At 39.2% G+C, this 23883-nt stretch overlaps 1 protein-coding gene across 1 annotated transcript in view; it reads right to left on the reverse strand.

Annotated features, from left to right (window-relative positions):
- Window positions 1-23883, reverse strand: part of kcnq1.2 (potassium voltage-gated channel, KQT-like subfamily, member 1.2) — a 121771-nt gene that overhangs the window by 20049 nt on the left and 77839 nt on the right. The window contains exons 15-18 of the mRNA XM_053685937.1: window positions 17032-17107; window positions 16564-16658; window positions 16361-16401; window positions 13947-14008 (exon numbers count right to left, since the gene is read on the reverse strand). Of these exons, the coding sequence (XP_053541912.1) occupies window positions 13947-14008; window positions 16361-16401; window positions 16564-16658; window positions 17032-17107 (274 nt within the window). The remainder of the gene's footprint in view (window positions 1-13946; window positions 14009-16360; window positions 16402-16563; window positions 16659-17031; window positions 17108-23883) is intronic.

A 23883-nucleotide genomic window follows, 5' to 3' on the forward strand; every position in this document is an offset into this window, starting at 1 on the left:
CATGAGGAAAAAGCCATCTCTTTTTCTTTTTTTTAATTAAAAATTCAGCATTTATTGAAATAACTAAAACAACCACAATGGTTCCTTTTTGGTTACCGAGGTTAAAGTTAGGGTTAGATGTAAGTATATTGATTAACTGCATTGTTTCTTGTTAGTAGAAGGTCCTCACAAGAATATTATGATAAACATACGTGTGCGCGTGCATGTGTGCGCGTGTAAGTGTGTGTGTGTGTGTGTGTGTGTGTGTGAGTGCACGCACACCTGGAGCTTTGTGCGCTGTAAGAATGTCAGACTGCAGGAGTCAGTGCCAAGAGTACAAGGAAATGCTTCAGTCAGCCACTACACACACACATACACAGGCTTTTCTCTTTCACTCAGTAGTTTTCCTACATAAACAAAGCCTGAAGTCAGCGACACTTTTTCCTTCTTCCTCACACCATGCTCACATAATCCGCCTTCCTCCACTGCCATTTTTCTTCACTCTTAGGCTGCCTGTATCATTTGTCTACAAATGCACATGTAAATAAAAAAAAAAAAAATAAGTGTAATGAAAAACACTAGAGGGGAACCACTCATGCCTTGCAGTAAAATAAGAGAGGCCACCTGACTGGCATGTTGCTGTAACACAATATGGTGCTACTTAAGTGGGGGCCAGTGACAGCTAAGTGCCCCGGTGCATGATGGGTTAGAGATAAAGCTGGAGAGAAACACAGAGGCCCCAGGCTCAGTGTCCACAGCAGGGATGCAGATAGCATTGTGCTTCTGAGACGCATTTAGTTTTCAGCCCAACTTTACCTTTCTCTGCTGCCTGCCTCGGGATGGTCTATAGCGCTTATCTGATGCGATGTGGCCGAGTCGTGCTGTCAGCTGCTGGAGCTGTCATCGCCCTAGTCACTCAGGTGCGGAGATAAGAGTCGGGCGTGCCTGTGTTTGAGAGGATAATGGCCCACGTTTAGGAGCGATGTCAGCAAAGCCGACTTTCTCCTCCGCTCGGACACACGTGTATGGATGGACATGCATGCACACGCTCAAACCACACACACAAAACGTCTGAGTTTGTGTGTATGTGTAATTTCCTCAGTCATTCTCACAGGCCCTCTTAACACATGAGTGCCCATACTGCACAGACACAGTGGTCCCCTAACAGGCTGCTCTTTGTCTCTGTCTCCCACAAATTGAGTGAGGAATGCTACGGAAAAACAACAGCGCAGACAGATCCTGCAAACCCAGAAGAGCTGTGCAGAACGTACCGCACATTCATTAAGCCGATTAGGCAGAGAAGATAATTAGACAAACGAGCAAAGAATTGTGTGTGCGTGTTGGGTTTGGAGAGTGAATATGGGAACTATGCAACCACAGCACATGCAAAATAGCAACCACAAACATTGGAGTAAGTTCACCAGCCTCTTTTGTTTGGTTTTATGACTACTATCATCTGGTTTTTTGTCATAGCAAAAAGTGGTAAATAAAAGAATATACATTTTGCAATAGTTAAAGTTCATACAGAGAAAAATAGAGCATTTCTCTGTAGGTGTCATCGTATCATGCGGGTCATATTAGATTAGCCCGGACAAGACTCAATACAAACGCCTCTAGCTGACTCCCAAGTGTAGCATTTATTAATTTATGAGGTCGAAGACAACTTGAATACCTGAAACAGATGGCCTGCTGGACATACAACAGGGGCACGGCATGCTTAGAGAACATCAGCTGGAGATTCAGTCCTTCTGACAGGAAAAGCTGAACATTAAACACTCTGAAGGACCATGATGTTTCCTTGCTACGATTCAATTTAGATATAAACATTATATTCTTTCCATTAAATTCCCCATGAAATCAAAAATTGAAGTTTTCTGTCTTTTACTATTACTATGTTCGCCTTAAGGTTATCTTACGATCCAAAACAATGACAGAATTCGCATTTAGAAGATATATGCATTCCAAATTTACAGTCTCTCTCTCTCTACCATCGATACGGCTCAGCAATTATGATGACATCATTCTGCACTTTGGTGTCGCATCAGATTTTCTGTCCAATCAAATGCTCTAGAATGCGAAGTGTCCGAATCCAACATCCTAAACGTCGTAAAAATCCACGGTTCTAACCGTCAAGTACTGATTATCCTGGGCTGTGAGGTAATGTGAAATGAATAAAGGGGAGGAGCCGCTCAATGTGTCCCACCCTGACTTCCCGTTTCAGTGGAAATTGCGTCAACACATTGAATAACGCCGTGCGCTTCAAGGCACTTCATGGAGACTTTAATTCATAGTTCTTGTCCGGTATGTAGCATCTACTGAGCATAGATTTCACAAATAAATAAAAAACATAAATAATAAAAACACTAAAAAGTATCTGCTTTAATCTGGTTTTGGTCACATGACCAACAATAGCTCAGGTGTGTACTGGTTAACAGCAGTGGTAGCTATACTCGGTCATTTGGCCCAGTGTGAAGGAAACAGCTATTACCCCATTATGCTCTACAATTACCTTTTACTGCGGTGCTGTATAAGTATCTAATTTACAGGCTGCATTAATGTTTCCACTGCAATGCAATAATGCTGCGTTTATGCTTGTCTCTGAAAGGCCCACTGAGAGTCTGCACAAAGCACACACACTGCCAGCATTGTGTTAACAGTTCATTCTCCTTCAGCTATGTATACCTGCATGGCATTATCTCCTTTAGGGACAAGCTGACTAAACCAAAGCCCCAAGGAAAATGCCTGGAAATTCCAAGAAACATTTAGACCTATGATAATTGTCCTGCAAGAACAGATTACAACTTGCCAACTGCAGTAAATAGAGTCAAACATTTCTATTTTGACCTGTAATTCTGGTTATTGAACCATTTTGTACTGTTTGTCACTTGGATGTAAAATAGTTCATTTAGATAACATATCAATGGGTGATACAGTATTTCTTGACTTTGCTCCTATCCGCCTTAAAATTGCACACAGTATAAATCGGATGAGGAGGAAACTTCTAAATTAAAAAAAAAAAAAGTGCTGGATGTTCTTTTCCAAGAAAATGACACAATGCTGTCATCAGAAATCACCCAACTGCTGTACACTGCTACGTAATGGCAGCTGTGAAATAGAATTCACCGAAATATAGGACTGAATCTGGAGATTTGCTGGAGAGCCAGAATTCCAGTCATTCTTACTGAACCCAAATGAGCTTCCCATCCAGAGAAAGGGCTGACTGGAGGCTTTAATGGATTAGGTATTAACACATATAATGACACAGGGTGAGAGATTTAAAGGATGATCTAATGACTGGGGTTTTTTGAAGGCAAATTTCAGTCATTTGGAATTCTCCTTTTTTTTTTTTTTTTGCTCATACTATAAAACCAAGCTTGCAACATGAGTTGGGTCGCATTAATGTTGGGAAGCTTTTTCAATATAAAGATTCTATGAATAGACCACGGCTTCCACTACTCCAAGTTCCCCCGAGTTCCTCCGAGTTCAGAGAGTGACGTCAAATCAACATGGCTGCTCTTAGCATCAGCAGTAAACAAAGTAACACTTCCTACCTTTAAATGAGTTACACTACGCTGTACGTATAAGTATTTGCTTTAGATCAAACAATGTATAGACATACTCTCTTGTTAAATATATAACACTGTAACACTGATCATCTCCAATGCAAATGCCTTGGAAATATCAAGAAACATTTAAACCTACGATAATTGTCCCTCGAGAACAGATTACAGTTAATCAGCTTCAGAAAATAGAATGAAACATTTCTATTGTTTGTCTATGTAGGTGTGTCTAGCTGTACTTCTGGGTATCGTTTTGGACCTTCATCACTCAGGTGAAAAAACATTTCATTTAGATACCGCCATTCTCTGTTTTGAAGAGGAAAAACTACATCAGTCATTACAGTTAGCCGGCTAGCTTGTCGCTAACAAAAGACAAACATAGAGGCGTCCATGTTTTTTTTCTCTCCACTTTTTAGCTCAAGTGCAAGGAGGACGAAACATTTCATAATTTCTTTAATACGTAATCTGTAATAAGTAAATCTCTGTATATTCTTTTCACACATGGGTTAAATCTCTGTATATGCTTTTCACACATGGGTTGTTGTGTAATTTAACACAATTACGGAAGTGCTTAATATTACCTAAACGATCCTGATTTCTCTGTAAAAAAGTGTCCTCTGGGGTGTTTAAGGACAACAGCAGGAAACCATGGCAGACTTTGGAAAAAGCTTTTTCCTTCTCAAGTGAAAGTGGACTTGGGAGAGCACCAGCAACACTAATGACTCTGATTAAGTGTGCGGACATATTTAGGCAAGAGCTGTAAACTACATCGCACGGTGTGTGATCTTGAAAAAAAAAACAACGTTAACAACCATGAACAATAGACACTCTCTGATTACCGAGCTATTTTCTGTCTAATTGTGTGTGTACATAATAGGTATTGAATCTTGAAGCCCCCCCCCCCAAAAAAAAAAAAAAACACTCTCAAAAAAAAAAAAACCAGCAACACAAAAACAAAGACATACAGTCCACTTGTGTACGCCATTAGCCAGGTTAAAGCTCAGCATAAATAGTAATACGGCTTAGAAGTGTATCATGTCAACATGAATGCCTGTTTGTGGATTCATGACAATATCACATGGCTAGCAACACAATATGGTTGACTAAAGGACTAAGTATGATGTAGTCGTTAAATAACAGAGGGCACAAGGTTTGCACAAGCCACAATTGCATCCTAATGTATCAGCAATCTCAACTGGGAGACTGGGGAAATGACCGAAGGGACTGGCCAAAAGCCACTGCGGGGACGAAGAATACACTTACACTTACTTAATTAGACACTCATCTTCCTACCTTACGTCTCTACTGGAAGAGTCTGCATGTATATACGCTCAGTGACAAACCACTACCCCTTCATTACTCTACTTCTATTCCTCCATACTGGCTCCAGTCAGGCTAAAGCAGCTCTCCCCCCTTCTCCACACATGCACACACACTGACACACACACACCAGAAGCACTCACGGCCTTACCCTCACCCCACTCTCTCTCCCAGCAAAATGAGCAACCCTACTATTAAGGATCCCTCTCACCAAAGTCTGGAGTGTTTCACTGGGTCATCACATTTTCCTGCACTATAGCACTCGGTGGTTTTTGTGTTACTTGATCAGTCACAACCCTATTAATAGTTTCATGTGAATTTACTCAATAGGCACAAAGTAAACAGTTATAGGAACGACACAACACAAGCATCTAAATCCAGCCACACAATCAACAGAGATTACTCTAGCTCTGCCACAGACCAGAGACTTTGATCATAGTGCTAGAGAAACAGAGAGGTCATGTGACTGAACACACAAACACACACACACACACACACACACACGAACGCACACAAGTGTCTCGCTTCTTCATCTCCAGCCTGGTTGAAGTAAACAAAAACACTTCCCTCACTGAATGCAGCTGCAGCCTGTCTGAGGGGCACATCACGTGACAGATCCAGCGACAAACACACAGTGTGTTATTGTAGTAGCGGCTGGCAGTGTATCATTTGGAGGGTGGAGTCCCGATCAGGTTTCTCTGCACCTCGCTTGCTGTTTTGTGATTGTGCGAAAGAAAGAAAAGGGGCCCAGGAACGCACGCATTGCTGTGGAGTAATGCACTGTAACACAAGTGGTGGTTAACCGTGGCGAGGCCCACACACACACACATATACACAATAGCACATAAAAAAAAGCATGACCTGCCCTGTGTGTACACTCTGATAGAACTCTTACAAAGAAGTGTATTTTCATTATTCTAGCCAGTTCAACTGATTTCTATTGTTTTGCAACTGCATGACATCTCTTATGAACATGATCAAATTTAATCTAAAAGGCTTTTTTTTGGAAAACGATCAGTATATGTGCACATAGGAGGAGAAGTGATGTCATTAAAGGTAATCTAGTAACAGGAACATTTAGGCATTGCCCTGAGCTGGTTTTTACTGCGTCGCTACAGCAGCTAGTCCTGGTTTACGTCGCACTCCATTTCGCAGACTAAATTAATGGGCCTGAAAATAGAGAGGCACCAAAGTTACTTACTTCTCCACATAAACCTCAGCGCGTGGGGGAGCACAGAAACAAAAAAGGAAATGTTATGGGTCCAATAAAGCCATTTATTTCGTTCTAAACACACTGACCTGTTCATAATCCTTTAAAACATGTCCCTTCGTCTCAGTGGGACAAAGTGCAAATGAGTAGTGGGCCGAGACAGACAACATATGTAGAAATATGAACGCGAGGCCTGCCAAATGTGGAACATTAAAAGGGAAGTGTACTGGGGTGTATATATTTACAAACTGAAATTGTGAACAAAATGATGGTTGAGCGTTTAGTAATGTTTTGTTTCCCTTGCCCTTAGTGTAACTCCTGAGGAAACCTGAGTTCAGTTGAAACTTTTCCTTACTTACACTAAAATAAAGATTAGTTCAAATATAGATTAGTTTAGGTTTGTGTATAGATCCTCATATGAAGCTGAAAAGTCTGCTGTGTTCATGCAGCCGTGTACACTTTTGAATTAAAGTGAAAGTCTCCGAACGTGTCCAGACATGTCCAATGGTCTGCATCCTGAGTGACGAGTGTAGTGGACCGCAGACTGCTCTGCCAAATTTCCTCCTTTTGTTTAATTTATGAATTGAGCCTAAATCAATCTGTGGCACATTTTACCCTATACACAGTTCAAAGAGCCCACAGCAGCGGCCCAGGAGACCACTAGAGCCCTCACTGCCTTTACTCTGTGTAGAGGTTACTGGGATTGTATAGTGCGAGTGTATTGAGTTTAAATCCTGCTAGAGTATGAGGAAATGGACATCGCCGTTAACAATGGCCTCAAATAACTCATGTTCATATTATTTGTAAATTAAGCAAAGAAAACCCCTTTTGCCACTGAAATCAACACATACAGGTAAATGCACTACTCAATATGCCCAGACATGCTCCTACCTGCCCTTACTTCCACATGTGGACAAGCTTTGGACCAGGGCTGAACCAAAGCCACTTTTAACCGCTTATTTGTTCTGACCACACCTGTTTCCGTGGCTTCAAATGCCTGTCTAGACTTCAATACCTGCTCAGAAACATCCAGAACTGAAATCCCATGGTTAGGGCAGACATTCAATAAACATAGTCAATAAATTTGACAATCAAATCAATTCACAAACTGTAAAAGGTTATGGGTGATCAACACTTTTACTACTAACTACTAAACTGCAAAAAAAAGAAAGAAAAAAAAAAGCCATCGTAGCAAATGAAAATGTTTTATAAAACAATAGTATTTCCTATTATAACATTGCAATAAACTATAAATAATATTATTAAACCTGAGCACAAAATGAACAAAATAATCTTGACAATAGAATAAGACTAGTTCAAGCTTGAAATTGGTAAAAGAGGCTAGAAATAGGATTAATATTCTTCTATTTGGGTTCCTGTAATCATATAACAGGAAATACCACCTAAATTTGACTACTGTTTTTTTTTCTTCAGTGTAAATCTATTCCATTACCTCACTGTCAGACGTGTTCTACCTTCTTAATGCAATCTAGTACCATAACAAAAAACATTCACTCGCAGAAAATAACTTAAGACAGAGTGAAACATTTAATGTTTGTGGAAACGGTAATGTTTTGTAGTATAAAATGATAAACAATGAACAACAGAACAGGGATATAAATGACAAAGTGAAGCTTTGTATGTGCAAAACGCAGCAGTCTTAGTAAACAACGCCACCGGGTTTCCTACTCCGGCTAACAGCTATTTATATCCAATACCAGCCTCTGAGCAGTGCTTGCTAGCAGACCAGATTAGTATTGGAGGAAATTCAGATGCACCTGGCTTTAAAACTGTTGCCTTAAGTGTCTCAGTGTCAAAAAAATGACACATATGAACAGTTTTGCAGCTTGGTCACCTACCAAAATGTTTCCTCTTAGTTCTGGCACTGTTATGGAATATTTGAATATTTGAGACAGTACTCGGATGGATATTTTAAAAACAAAAGCTAATAATTATTAGCTGCAGCCCTACTCATAAACACCAAATTTGGTGCAGCAGTTCGAGTTCGAGCAGTTCGAGCGTCCCCGATTCGATCCTCAGCTCATGTTACTGCCTGTGCATGTCATCCTCGACTCTAAATTGCTCATAGGTTTGAATGACTGTGTCAGTGTGTGTGTGTGTGTGTGTGTGTGTGTGTGTGTGTGTGTGTGTGTGTGTGTGTGTGTGTGTGTGTGTGTGTTTCCTAAAGGTTGTGCTTCTGCTTCACACCCAGTATTCCCAGGATATGCTCTGTATCCACCACAACCCTGACCGAGATAAAGCATTTATTGACGATGAATGAATAAATGGAAGCTTGAACACTACATTTTTAAACACTGCAGTGTTTCAATTGAGCATTTTGGAGATTCCTGGTGAATAGCACCAGTCTGATTCAGTGCAGGTCAGTTATAATGACATTGTGCAGCAACCAGATAACACTGTACAGCTTAAAATGCTTTGTTAATATATATATATATATATATATATATATATATATATATATATATATATATATATATATATATATATATATATATATATATATTTTTTTTTTTTTAATGAACATTTTCAAATGCACATGTCCAGTAATTATTATTCTGCATGTCACCATGGTCTGTGTTTCCTAAATATTCTCCTATGAAATGCACTAGTCCAGTCCTGTTTGTGTCATCTGGACCAACCCTGCAATAACCCTGAGGCATGCACTGGATATGTGTTGTGTCCCTGAGAAGATGGGATGGACTGTCCTGCACAACAGGTGTGTGTGCATGCCTGCAAGTGTGTGTGTGTGTGTGTGTGTGTGTGTGTGTGTGTGTGTGTGTGTGTGTGAGTGAGTGAATTAACCATGTGCTTGTAACATTTACTGACTTTTCATTTCTGATCACTCAGCCATCAGCAAGGCAGATCAACCTTTACCACTTAGTCACATGATCTGTGAGAGGTTGTGATGTCATATAGGGTAATATATCTTCATGAAGTCCTGGTTCTCTTGTTGCGAGGGAGTGGAGAAAGACACCTTCATTGCGGTATGTGGCTTTGTACAGACAGAAAGCGACATTTGTTTGGCATATGTGTCTCTGTCCAAGTGGAATAAATCACTGTCTGAGTGAGACATATTAAGACAGTATTACTCACAAGCTGCCATTCAGACATACGCCTCAAAACCTTTGGCACTGCAAAAGACAAATGGTTTCAGGCTAATGGCAAGGAAGAACTAAATAAGACAGATAAAAGGAGGGAAACAGAACTGGAAGAAAGAGGGAAAGCGAGAGAGACTATAGCAACACGGTACTTATAACCTCTTTATATGTGTCACAAGGATGTATCCTTATAGATCCTTGTTTCCTATGAACCTTGGTATCTTTCCTTAAAACTTTATGCTGAACTCTTTAAGATATGTTTTACACAATATATATATATATATATATATATATATATATATATATATATATATATATATATATATATATATATATATAAAATTCATATATAAATGCTGCTCTACCTATTCATAAAGAGTCCTGTGGAGTTGTTTTTAAACCATCTCTCCTGTGCGATGCTCCAGGAAAACCAAAAACATGGAAACGTACTCAGTCCAGATGTGTGTGTGCATGCGTGTCAGGGTCAGTGGGTTCACACACCTGCTGCCCTGAGGCATAGAAAGACAGACAAAACTACACATTGGACACAACTACAATTACACTGGCCTTGCTCTCACTTAAAAATACAGGATGAGCATCTGCTCACAGGAATATTCAATTACTCAGCTTAAGTGCTGTTGTTTAAAAACATTCATGCCTGGTTCTTTTTTCTTTGTAGATTTTATTAGTAAATATTTAATTACAACCACAGACTTCCTAACATGCTTCTACAAGTGCTTAGTTTGGTTCCTAAGTTCAAATCCCATCCCATTGATGTCAGACTATTTGTTCAAGACAACACAATGGCCAGACAGATCTGAGAAATGTCCAGACTTTCAACCTGCTACATCGCTCAAGAAAAAGTATGGCACAAGCATTGGTTTAATTATTTGCGTACCAAACTATAGAATTGTCACAGTGGCCTAGGATGGCTAGGTTAACTTTTGCTTTCGCTCGCCAGGTTGCTCAGAATCTAAGACACATTAAGCCAGATTTAGTATTCAGAGTCGAGTAATGTGCACGTAGTGAGACATTAATACCAAAATTACATCCATTTTAATTCAGACATCAGACGTAATTATGGACGTAAGAGGTACTCTTAGTTACACATAAGTCACTACAAGTTTGTGTTAATTTAACAATATGGCTTCCAGCTTACAAAATAGCACTTGATCCAGCACATATTACTGAACTTTTTTAGTGCAATTTCATGTAGCAACAAGATACTAAATCAAGACCATAACCTGTGTTCAAATAAGCTATTTTTTTTTATCACTTTTTTATATTTTGATTTGTCTACTTAGTAATATAATTTCTATGTGTTGGTTAATTCAGTGCAATATATAAAGAACATATGTTTAGGATTAATATGCTCTCAAGGAGAAGCTGACAAAGCATGTATCTCTGATATATACAATATATGCACAGTACTATGCAAAAGTCTTAGGCATTCCTATTTTTTTAGTACAAACTTTGTTATATTTTTATTTAATGACTTCTACATTATCGAGTCAGTACACAAACATTTCCAAACATTAGTTTTCCAGCACAAAATTAAATGTTACAGAAAAACATTTGTATGTCAGTAAAGAAGGCAGCATATTACATAAGAGACACTTTTCAGACCAAAATAAATAAATAAATAAAACACACAATGAAGGCTTCTGGGTTTTGCTGCAAAAATAAGAAGTGAGTAAACCAGTGAAAGTCTCCAGAAGAACCGTGGCTGGTTGTGCAAGATGCTCAATAAAACCTACAGCTCATTTCCTTAGAAAACTTATTAAACTGTATAAATTGTACCCGGGACTACTATTTTTTTTTTTTTTTTTTAAAGCAAAGGGTCATCACACCAAAGATTAAAGGTCAGAAATTCAAGGTCAAAATCAAATGTAACTGAGAAATGTCTCTGTTTTCTTCACGGTCCATCCAAGATGCTGTTGTGCAACTGTCTGAACAGTGCTTAGTAACATCTGTGGTCTGAATACCAATTAGCGCACACCCTGTCAGCTCACACCCTTTGTTAACTCTTTTAGCTCACACCCTCCAATTTTCCACATTAGTTTAATACATAGGTGTTACAGGTCCACCAATTTGTCTTTAAACTCTGTTTAAACTGGTTATTAAACAGAAACGTAGTTATAGATATGCTAAATGGGTCATGACCGAGGTGACGCTGATCTGTACGGATTGTTTGTGTCACACGTGGATGACAGAGACAGGGCTCAGGCTTGCAAATGTTTCAGAGGAAAAGGAGTTGAGTATTATACACACAGGGACACGGGACAGGACTACGAAGATCAGAGAGCATGTGCCACGGTTCTTGTTTGGCAGAATGTGATAATACCAGGGCTGTCCTGTATGAAGTGTCATGCAAAAGAAAACAAGGATACACCTAGCAGCTTCCACTAAACACCGCTGACCTGCACTTAGTCTGGACAAAAGCTACCTTTACTCTTTGCACACTCATATATACACACATACTCAGATGCAAAGTCTGCCTATGCTCATGTATTATTTAATGTGTTGCAGTAGTCCAGTGTTTTCTGACTATTATTTACATTATCATGGAAACATCATCACCAAGCCAAGACACTGACTATCACTGAGTAGCACATCTGGCAGAAGATAATCACCTGTACTGTTGCTAAAGTCTCAGTTTCCTTTTCTGGGTTGCTATTAGTGTTGCTTCCATTTCCAGATGTGGCATTAAAGGATCTGGAGGACTGATATCTGATATCCAGATCTGCTTTCGATTCCACCCAATAATGCACGCCTGAGCAGGGTATTAAAACTGTATTGATATGAACAGTTTGTTTCGAAAATATGTTATGTTGTTTTTATCGACATAAGTGAATGCTTATGGGTCACTACATATATGTATGTACTAATCATGGCTCGTTTGTTTAGGGGTTTAAAACATGTTTCTTCTCAAAATGCATTACTGCCACATCTGTTTTTCAAGAAAGAACAATATAACCTAGGATAATTAAATCTCAGTGTCTGAGAGCTGTATCTACAGTATAACCAACATGTCACTCATTCAATCAATCATTAAAACCACTGACAGGTGAAGTGAGTAACACTGATTATCTGTTTACAATGACACATGTTAAGGGGTGGGATATATTAGGCAGCAAGTGAACAACTGGTGAACCGGACACCCAAGGCTCATTGATGCACATAGGGAATGAAAGCTAGTTTGTGTGTATGGGGCTGTGTAGCTGCAGACTGGTCAGAGTGCCCATGCTGACCCATGTCCACTGGTGAAAGCACCTACAATGGGCACGTGAACATCAGAAATGGACCATGGAGCAATGGAAGAAGGTGGCTTTTACTGATGAATCACATTTCCTTTAATGTCATGTGGATGGCCGGGCGTGTCTGAGCTGCTTAACTGGGGAAGAGATGGCACCAGGATGCTCTGTGGGAAGAAGGTAAGCCAGCAGAGGCAGTGTGATGCTCTGGGCAATGTTCTGCTGTTAAACCTTGGGTCGTGGCATTCATGTGGATGTTACTTTGACACGTACCACCTACCTAAACACTGTTGCGGACCAAGTAAACCCCTTCATGGCAACGGTATCCCCTAATGTCAGTAGTCTCTTTCAGCAGGATAATGCACCCTGCAACACTGCAAAAATGGTTTGAGAAACATGACAGAGACTTCAGGGTGTTGACTTGGCCTCCAAATTCCCCAGATCTCAATCCGATCGAGCATCTGTGGGATGTGCTGGATAAACAAGTCAAATCCACTGAGGCTCCACCTCACAACTTACAGGACTTAAAGGATCTGCTGCTAACGTCTCGGTGCCAGATACCACAGCACACCTTCAGAGGTCTCGTGGAGTCCATTCCTTGATGGGTCAGAGCTGATGTAGGGACAAAAGGGGCACCTACGCAATATTAAGCAGGGGCTTAAGCAGGTGGTTTTAATGTTATGGCTGATTGGTGTATATTGGCCTTAAATTGAAAATCGTTACGGCTTAATTCATGTAGAATAAAGTTATAATAAGATAATTAGTTCATTTTGATATTTTGTGAGAGAAAAAAGTGAAAGTAAACTCATAACATGAGAGAGGAGATCCGATCTAGTGCAAATACATAAACATAAAACAAACCATGGAATTCATACATTATTCATTTATGGCACTCATAAAGATACTTGTGCATGGGCTTAATTGTAAAAATAATTAATTGTTGTAATTGGCAAAAGAAATTTAAACTCATATTTCATATCTCTATCCGTGATAACACAGGAAACACACTGAACAATTATAAATAGACTTGGATACAAGTGGACTGTTTGCGAAAAGATAAAATGATTGAAAATTTATGATATTTAGTGTACATAATAACACTATTTATTATTATTGTAAACTCTCTGGTATGTTTGTCAACAGTAAAACTTGCAGAATCCAGCATAAAGATTGTGTTATCCTTTCAGATTGCTCTGACAAGACTGAATGAGACTACAGGCTACTGAGTACTCTGTGTGTGTGCGTGTGTGTGTGTGTGTGTGTGTGTGTGTGTGTGTGTGTGTGTGTGTGTGTGTGTGTGTGCGTGTGTGTGTGAGAGAGAGAGAAATGTGTCTAAATGAGCCAGTCAAAATACAGGGTGTGGATAATCTGTATCTGAGAGGTAGATCAAGAAGAACATCCAGTTATCAGAACATCAGCAGCAGCTTAGTCTGAGACACGCACAACCCACCCACCAATTCCCCCAAATACCTCCCCACCCCCACCCCCCCACACACACACTCACCCTATCTTCCAGTCTGGTTAACCTGGCTCCAATAGTGCAGTACTCTTTCTCCATGCCTTTTTCTGTTAAAGATAAATAAATAAATATTTCAGAATGTATTTGTAAAAACAGAAATCATCTTCAACAGGAAACCGGTCAAAATGATTTCTTAAATAATGAAATTCTTCGGATACGTTTGTGTGCATTTATCCACTTCAAATTTACATTGGGACTTGCAAAACACTTCATAATGTTCTAATTATTAATGTTCTTCATAATGTTATTTTGCACATTTTTAAATGTATGTATCCCATGAGATATGTTGCCAGATTAGAGGAAGGAAAAATGTTTGGGCATAAAAGGCACCAAATGTGCTAAATGTGCCACTTGTATAGGGCACCAAATGTGCAAGCAGAAGCCCTGCTCCATTTTGAAACTCCAAATACATGAGCAAGATACGGCCATGATATTTTGCTGTTCGGGCTGACTAAATGATCTTAGATAACTTGAACCATGTCATGTGACTCAGATACTTGAAACAGGCCAAACAAATTAAACATGTCAAAACAATCTATCTTATAAGCAGGAAAGCCAAATTTTGGTTTAAAAAATTTGTTGCTTGTTTTGTTTGTTTTTTAAGAAATTTTGGCCAAATTCAGCCATACAGCCAACATCCAATAGGTTTTCCCACACCATCACACATTTAGTACATTGTATTTAATTAATGCCTTTATTAATACATTCTTGGTTTTTAATAGTGAATGAATTCTTAGGTGAGACTGAATGGTACATTCAGTACCATTTGCATGGTGGCCTAGTGGTTATCACGTTTGCCTCACACCTCCAGGGTTGGTGGTTTGAATACTGCCTATGTCCTGTGTTCTCCCCATGCTTTGGGGGTTTCCTCTGGGTATTCTGGTTTCCACCCCCAGTCCAAAGACATAAGCTGTAGGCTGATTGGCATTTCCAAATTGTCTGTAGTATGTGAACGTATATGCATTTGTGCCCTGAGATGGGTTGGCACCCCGTCCAGGGTGTCCCCTGCCTTGTCCCCCAAGTTCCCTGGGATAGGCTCCAGGCTCCTTGACCCTGTGTAGGATAAGCAGTACGGAAAATGGATGGATGGATGGATGGATGGATTTATGGAACTATGAACTTAATTTTAACTCTAGCCCAAATCAACTACATAATAATACATCCTGAGTAAACTTTTTAGTTCAGATGTTTATAATTTAGATAGCATCACTCATTACATATTAACACTGAAATTCATAGTTTGTTAACTACCCTGAAGAATGACAATGTGTAGAATCTATACAGGATCTAGTTTTTGCAACTACAGGCTTTTTATGTCTTTTTTTTTTTAGCACAACGCACAGGAAAATGTGTCATAACTCATTTTAACGTGTTATAAATATACCCTTAAAACATTGAAATATATATGAGGTTTTGTGCTACAGCTAATGTAGAAGGATGTTACTTGTTATTTATAATCCAAAACAGTGAAACAGGTGTCTTTACTGTGACATACCTTTACCACATCAGATCAGAGTGTTAAGGTGTTCGGCCACATAAAAAGTGCTTGTTGTTGCAGAGACAGCTCATATATAGTGTATTGTCTATAGTCTGTATAGACAATACAGTATATAGATGTCTGTTAAGTGTTGTTAAAGTGCACCTATTATGCTTTTTAAACGTGCCTGACTTTGTTTTAAAAGTCTCATACAATAGGTTTACATGCATCCAAGGTCAAGAAACACTTTAATTTTCTCTCCAGGGTCACAAAGGACCCGTTCAAGGATCCGTTCACTCTAAACTCCTCCTTTCAGAGAGCCTACTCTGCTCTGATCGGTCAGATGTCCCAGTCTGTTGTGACTGGTCTACCACTTACAGCGCATGTCGGAAAGGAAACGCCCACTACTATATCTGAATTTCATTAATTATTCATACTCACAGGATGTGATCCAGAGGCGCAAGATGGTCCAAATAAAGTGTGTACGGCTTTATGTCTTTAATGAATAATCATTTCGCAAATCCCGCGTTACCTTCAGCTAGATTTGAGAAGCAGTCGTCAGTGACATGACAGGAACGCAAAGAAAGTCGGTGGTATCATTTTAAAATTAATTCTAACTGCTGGCGCTTTACATCCTCATCCTTTGAGAGTCCATGCAAAGTGATTTTGCTTTTGCAGGAAAACAACGTCTTCTAGTCATGAACCTAACTCTTTCAAGACGCAACCTCAACTGTAGTGTTTGAGGGCGAGTCAGAGTACACGTTGTTCACGAGAAGTTGATAAAGACCAGAAGCGGGTTTTTTGTTACCAATGTACGTAGATTACTACGGGAAGTAAGTCTGTAATATCTGAAAAAGCATAATAGGAGCACTTTAACACTTTCAAGGCCATGGAGGGAGGGTGGTGTAATAATGCTAAGTACCTGGCAGGAACATTCCTGGCTTTCCCAATGTGTGATCCATCCTAGGAAAGGAAAACAATGTAATATGCATTGATTGTTTTAGACCCCCAACCGCCCCCTTCCCTTTCCCAAGTCCCCCAGCCATACAATTAAACAGAAAGTTGTGAAAGGAAAGCAACAAAAGAGCACCAGTTCTGGGGATGTTGTTGTTGTTGTTGTCTCACCGTCTCTGGAGCTCTTTAATGCGGACCATCATGTTCAGGTGGCCCTGGGAATACTGCTCGATCACGTCTCTCACGTCGTAGGGTTTCCTCGCTTGCTGCCGAGTGCGGAGACAGAAAGCGTGGATAAAAAGCTAGTGTCCCACTGGGCCTCCAACTTCCATGCTTTGTTACCATGACAGTGTTATTCAACGAGTTAACCAGAAAACAGTTCATTAAGTGTCCACAACCCCCCCCCCCCCCCCCCCCCCCAAAAAAAAAACAAACAAAAAAAAAACAATGTGAAGTGGTTTTGTACATTTTACTTGTATTGCGAACAATACTCACTTTAATCCCAAACGTCCAGCAAAGTGGTTTGATGATTTGTAATATTGAAACTTAGTTGTGAAACTAATTTCTGTATGTCGAATTTAAGAAGGAAAGAAATGTCTTTTATTAAAAAACAAAATATGAAGGAAATTGTGTTTGTACCTGAAATTTCCGTCTAGCTACGAAATACTGCATCCTCCTTATGACCTTGATTGCATGTCGATGCACATGGGTAAGCCTGGAGAAACACACACACACACACACACACACACACACATCAACTTGTGGTCAAATCAACAAGTACATGAATGACTCAATATCGAGTGCTATGGAAAATCTTTTGTGTGTGTGTGTGTGTGTGTGTGTGTGTGTGTGTGTGTGTGTGTGTGTGTGTGTGTGTGTGTGTTTGCATGCTTATGCACTAACCAGAAAATGCTTGTTGGTTATTTCTAAATTAGTGTCATAGTTCAAAACCCCCACATTTATTGCTAGCATTTGAATTCCAGCACGTTCTTTTTGTGTTATGGAAAAAACACTTATCAGAGATATAGAGCCCCAAGATAGCAAGATTCTTCTCATGTCTGGCTCAAAACATGTGACTTTTTTGGTTTATCTCTGACTTCAATGTGTTGCGTTTATCCTGGTCTTGGAGTATGTGAAAAGAGAAATGAAAAATGAGACAAACGAGATGAGAGAGTGGGGGAAATAAAAGGGCAGTGACAGTGAAGAAAAATAGGGCAGGTTCAAAGGAGGGTTGTCATATCCCTCTGATCGTGCACAAACAAAAATGTACGTCACAAACTTCTGGCCCAGAAGAATGTCGGCACGCCTGATTCTCTCTCTCTCTCTCTCTCTCTCTCTCACAGACACACACACACACACACACACACACACACACACACACACAAACAATGCCATTTCATAAAACGTACTTCATCTTTACCACAAAAGACAGACCACATATTTGCCTGTCTCAGGTCATCTCTTTCTAGATAAGTCACTGTGTATTGTCACTAAGATGCACTACACAACATAAATCAACTCCATGTGCCACAGGGTTTCGAGAGGCTCGGCCAGGACACTCGTTTGTTTTGATTGCATGTCTCCTTCCATCTCCAGCCTTCTGCATTTGTGCCGTCAGCAGTCAGAGTGGAGCTCTTAATTAGAGGAGGACACACACATACACACACACACACACACACACACACACACACACGCGCGACACGTGCATGCACATCAAAGACAATCTTTTTCCTTATGTCCTCCCTTTCTCCCCTTTCGTCTCACTCCAGCATTATGTCTTTCTTGTTCTCTTTCTTTCTATTAATCAGATACATGAATGCATGAAACATCAAAACATCCGGAGTGACGTTTTGTGTGTGTGTGTGTGTGTGTGTGTGTGTGTGTGTGTGTGAAAGGGAACTATTTGGGAGCTGAGCATAATTGGATAGGAAAACACATGTCCCCAAAACATGCTGCTACATCACAAGTCTCTGTCCTCCTGTTTTATCTCCACACACATGGAGTACAGGCTTCCATCACAGAGGAACTGATATTTGATCCCATACACACACACACACACACACACACACACACACACACACACACACACAACGCTCCTAAAGCAGGTACAAATGAATTCAACTCGTGTTCTGTAACAAATCTGCAATATGCCATAAGCTTGCTTCTGTTCCTGATAAGATCCTAGATGAATTAAGCCAAAGTAATAAAAACACACTCCATTGTGTTTTGTCGTACGTATTGTGACCCTTCTTATTAAAGATTGAACGCAGCGTGGAAGCTTTACACAAGACCCTCACTATATATCATATCAAGCAAGCATCTTTGTGATACGATTGATAACATTGTCTCTTGCTGAACGTGAAGCCTAAAAGACAGAAACACACACACACACACACACACACACACACACACACACAGTTAAAAGCAACACTTTACAATAACAGTACATGAATCATCGTGCACTAACACCTGAATTAATACTTACTTAAATATGAACGAATGATGAGTTAAGGCATGCACTTATTAAGCGCTAACCTTAACTACAACACAAGTCGTGTAGTTGAAATCATGTGTGAATAACGACCACCTATAGTACATGTTTCTTAGTTAATGTACTAATTAACACGTAGGAGTAAACTAAATCAAACACGCTCTATAAGAAAGAAAATGACTTGAACTGTTTAAATCGTCAAATTGTTTAGATAATTTGCCGTACGCAACTGCGTACACAAACATCACTGGATGGTCGCTGGATTAGTTTAATAATTTACACTGATCCTCCTTATCGAACGTAGAAAGACGCACTAATAACCAACACCAATAGTTTCATTTCAACGCCATCCAATGATGAAGCTAGGAAATTAAGGATATACTGTATAATATAATGAAAATGATAATGATAATGAGTCTTTATTGGGCACGTATACATTACAGCACAGGGAAATTCTTTTCTTTGCATACCCCAACATGCCAGGAAGTTGGGGTCAGAGCGCAGGGTCAGCCATGATACAGCGCCCCTGGAGCAGGGAGAGTTAAGGGCTTTGCTCAAGTGCTCAACAGTGGCAGCTTGGCAGTGCCAAGTGATAGTAATATCAGTTAAACTGTGAAAGAGCAGATTACTGAGCTTGAACTATTATCAAATGTCAACTCTGGCATAATTCTGCTATCAGTTTTCTCTTCGACCTCATGTTTCTCCTCCGTTTCTCCTTTTTTTTAAAAAAAAAACAAAAGAAAAAAAATCAGATATACAGTATCTTGTTAAATATATACACATGACACTAAACCCATATTCTAATTTAACTAATCCCCAAGCCTAAAATATAGCCCTAACATGATCCTTATCTGACATCTAAACCAAATTATTAGCCTGAGTATGTACCATATTTAAGAGATGAATGATTTGGTTCTACTGATCAGGTCTACATTAAAAGTCTCCAACAGCTCCCTCAGTTCTGGAGACACTGTGGGATTATCAGAAAATGACCTTTGTCAAAGGTTGGTTGATGAGCCCATTGATGTGTAAGCTTTACATAACCGGGAAAAGGAAAGAGTCTGAGCTCCTTTAAGGCAAAAACAATCATGTTATCAACTTCAAAGCAGTACAAAGAGAAACGGGGTCTTCAGAGGGTTGGGATTTAAGCAAGGAGGCCATGAAATAAAGTGGAGATAAGCAACAACAACAACAACAACAACAATTCTGTTCAGAGATAAACACTGTTCACACACACATAAAACAGTCATTTACTCCTTTTATGTGATTTAGTACTGATGATAGATAGAAATTGAAGTAGAAAGATATACGGAAATATTCTAATGATATGAGAGAGAGAGAGAGAGAGAGAGAGAGAGAGAGAGAGAGAGAGAGAGAGAGAGAGCAGATATTGAAGGACAACACACTAAATTTGTGCAATGCTGAAACGAGGTTTATGATTTATGTTCTTAATAGGGTTGCAAGCTGCTTAGGAGGATTAGGCATGTTAAAGAAAAAATATATAATTAAACATAGGCCCTTAAGCCATGGTGTCTGTTGTGCCTTGAATCGCCTCAGCTTGGTGGCTGATATTAGGATTAAAAGGTCTGTTATTTGATATTCCGTGGTCATACCAGCACATGAGAGAAGAGTACATGAAGGGTAGTGACCACAGTGTTAATAGTTTGGACACTACTCTCAGACACCACCTTCAAGTCCCTGTGTTTCAGAGCTGTCCTGTAGTCTAATGGATATGATGTGATACTTTATACCACAGTTAGTTCTGGTCCACTAATTTGATTGGATTTATCTTTGGATAAATCTTTGGACAACTAAGGATTTAGTTGTTTATAAAGGTGATTTTAGAACACTGCATTATGAACTGTATTATACACTGTTTCATACCACAGGTGGAATTTTTATTTATAATATATACTGTGTTGGGGTTTAGCTTAGGATTGTGGGTTGCTGGAAAACATTAAATAAAATCTTTATTCATTTTTACAACTGTCATGGTATTAATTAACAGAATAAAATGGTTAGTAATATATATGGCTCTGTTGGCCATTAATGTCCGTACTTCATTATTATTTTCAGATGTGTTTGTATTAATTCGTCATAGTAAAAGCATTAGTTGCTGGACTTTATAGTTAAGTGGATATTTAAAGCTTAAAGTTAAACAAAATTAACTGCAGCTTCAGATGCTTCTTTGACAGAGCAAATAGAAGACAATAATGTGTGTGTGTGTGTGTGTGTGTGTGTGTGTGTGTGTGTGTGTGTGTGTGTGTGTGTGAGAGAGAGAGAGAAAGTGTGTGCGCGCATGTGTGTGTGTGTTCCTGGAATACTGATGTAATTTTAGCATGTGTTTGACAATCGCGAAGAAAAGAGTAAAGAAAAGAAGAAGGAAGAGAACAGGTGAGATTGAGAGTTTGAGCGCTCGGGCCTGAAGATGTGAGTCAGGTCGTCACACAAAACAAACAAACACACACACACACACACACACGTCACACTCTTAAACGATACTGTGTATGAACAGTGTGTTAATGTGTGGCATTTTATAATGATAAGGTTTGGGGTCATTTCAATGAACACACTTTGAGATCACTACGAGATAGCCACAGACTGCTGAAACAATACTGGCATCAAGACAGAATTCAGGTTATACTGGAGGAGATGGGGGAAGGGAGGTGTACAGCTGAGTAAGCCCTGTGGTTCTGAGTATACAATTACAGGTAAGTAAGACACACTGTGCCTCAGCCAAAGTGCCAGTGTTGGAGATCACTTTTCATATATTGGCCATTTGGAAGTCAAATATGGAATGAATATACTCATACTGACAGAAAAATAAACCCGTTCACTTTCTTTCTCTTTCTTTCTTTCTTTTTTTCTCTCTCTCTGTTTGTCTTTCTCTCTCTCTTTCTCACACACTCACACACACACACATTTGTTGTTGTGACTGAGACTTTTCAGGGACTTTTACATAGGAAATATAGAGGGGCAGCTCATATAAATGAGCTAGAGGATCTAAGACCCCTTGTCTTTCGAAGATTAAAAAAACAAACAATATTAGGTTTAATTTTCTGCATCCACCTCGTGTGGTTAACAATTGTTTTATTTTTTGTATTTGGGACTATTTTTGTGAAACCGAGTAAATCAGCACCACCAGCGGCCCTGCGAAAAACGTAGAATAACTGTGCGTTCAAGTCCTCCTGGGAAGTTCGTATTTATGAGTTAGAAAGTTGTAATCACGACGTCGGGTGTCGCAAGCAAGATGGCGGCGTACCTTCTGTTAATTACCTACAAACTAATACAGCAAGTTTTTTTTTTTTTTTAACTCTACTTCTAGAAAATGAAGAACTAAGAATGCACCTGAGGTGTGTTATGCTTTTTAATGTTTTTAATCAATTTATGAAACCACTGTAAACTTCATCCTTACGTATTATATCGTAAAAAATGCGCAAGGTTATTGTATTTTGTGCAGGCAATTAGCTTTCAACAAATTTACCCTCAACTACAGACGTCGCATGCATTGATTCCACCATGTTTTATTACTGACACGCCCCCAACTCGGAAACTCTGGGCTCAAAGAAAATACCAAGTTTCCAACTCATAATTATGACTTTGCGGTGGTGTTCATGTGTGTTCAACTCGTAAATATGATCTTTCCGACATGACTTGAAAGCACCATAATATGAAGCGAGGCTGGGGGATGACTTTAACGAGCCCAGCGCTGTCGATTCACACAGCCAATCAGATTCAGCGGTGTCAGGTGATTCACCCCCTAGTTTGGGCTAATGGTGCGTTTAAGTCATATCACAAAGATTGTATTTACGAGTTGAACGCACATGAAACGCACCACAAAGTCATAATTACGAATGGGATTTTCTTTGAGCTACAAGTTGGGGGCGTATCAGTAAGAAAACATGGTGGAAATAATTGGACCTGTAGTTAACGGTAAATTTGTTGAAATTGAATGTGTACTCGCCTCAGAAGCGGATTTCAGTTATTATGTGTTTGGTATATGCAAATTTTATATAGGCACAAAATACATCGCCATCTTGCTCTAACCAAAGTGACTTGAATGTACCGGATGTCGTAATTACGACTTCCCAACTCATAAATATGAACTTCCCAGGAGGACTTGAACACACTGTAATATCTTTCAGCCCATTGCAGTGACGTTTCCTTAACGCATAAACATTCCCCATTGTTACGGTCTCACTTGCAAGTATAATGAACATGAACAAAGTGGACTGTTTATCATGGTTTCAGTAAAACACATTTGAAGGAGAAACTCAAAGTTGATAGACTGAGCACACATTGTATAATCAAAAGATAGATAACAGTTTAGTGTTCTTTGGTTAGAACTATTTTTTTTATTGATTTATTTTTTACAGCTTTTCTGTCTAACGTGTTTGCTATTCAAGGGAAATGCAGCATGAACCCACCCAGTAGAGCATTATAAGCTTGAGCTACATGAGCTTAAAAATGTAGAAACCACAAATGTTGTTTCGTATCTGCCTTTACGTGTGCATGTGTGGGTAGGTGTAATGTTTTGCGCCCCTTTTTTTTTTCATTTTTTTTTAACAGTTACAACAAATACACTTATACAGAGTCACACAAAAGAGTTGCCCTTAAAAACATCTCTTCACTCTGAGTCATTGTTCTGTTTATTTATTTATTATTATTATTATTATTATTATTATTATTATTATTATTATTATTATTATTATTATTTTAGATTAGTTTCTGAATCAAGCCACAAACTACTCTGAATTTCAAGCATATATTTACTTTTTTGTCTTGTCTCATTGAGGTTTTCTTACTAGAATTTAGAGCTAAAGTGCACTTTATGTTCCTTTAATTATTGGGGTGGGCAATATGGAAGAAAAAAAAATCTATTTTCACGGTATAATATCATGGAACATGAAGACATTTACCTGATACATGATAAGATAAGATAAGATAATAAGATAATACTTTATTAATCCCCAGATGGAGAAATTAGTGGTCTGATATGT

Source organism: Ictalurus punctatus, chromosome 14 (genome assembly GCF_001660625.3).
Source record: "Ictalurus punctatus breed USDA103 chromosome 14, Coco_2.0, whole genome shotgun sequence".
Lineage (NCBI taxonomy): Eukaryota > Metazoa > Chordata > Actinopteri > Siluriformes > Ictaluridae > Ictalurus > Ictalurus punctatus.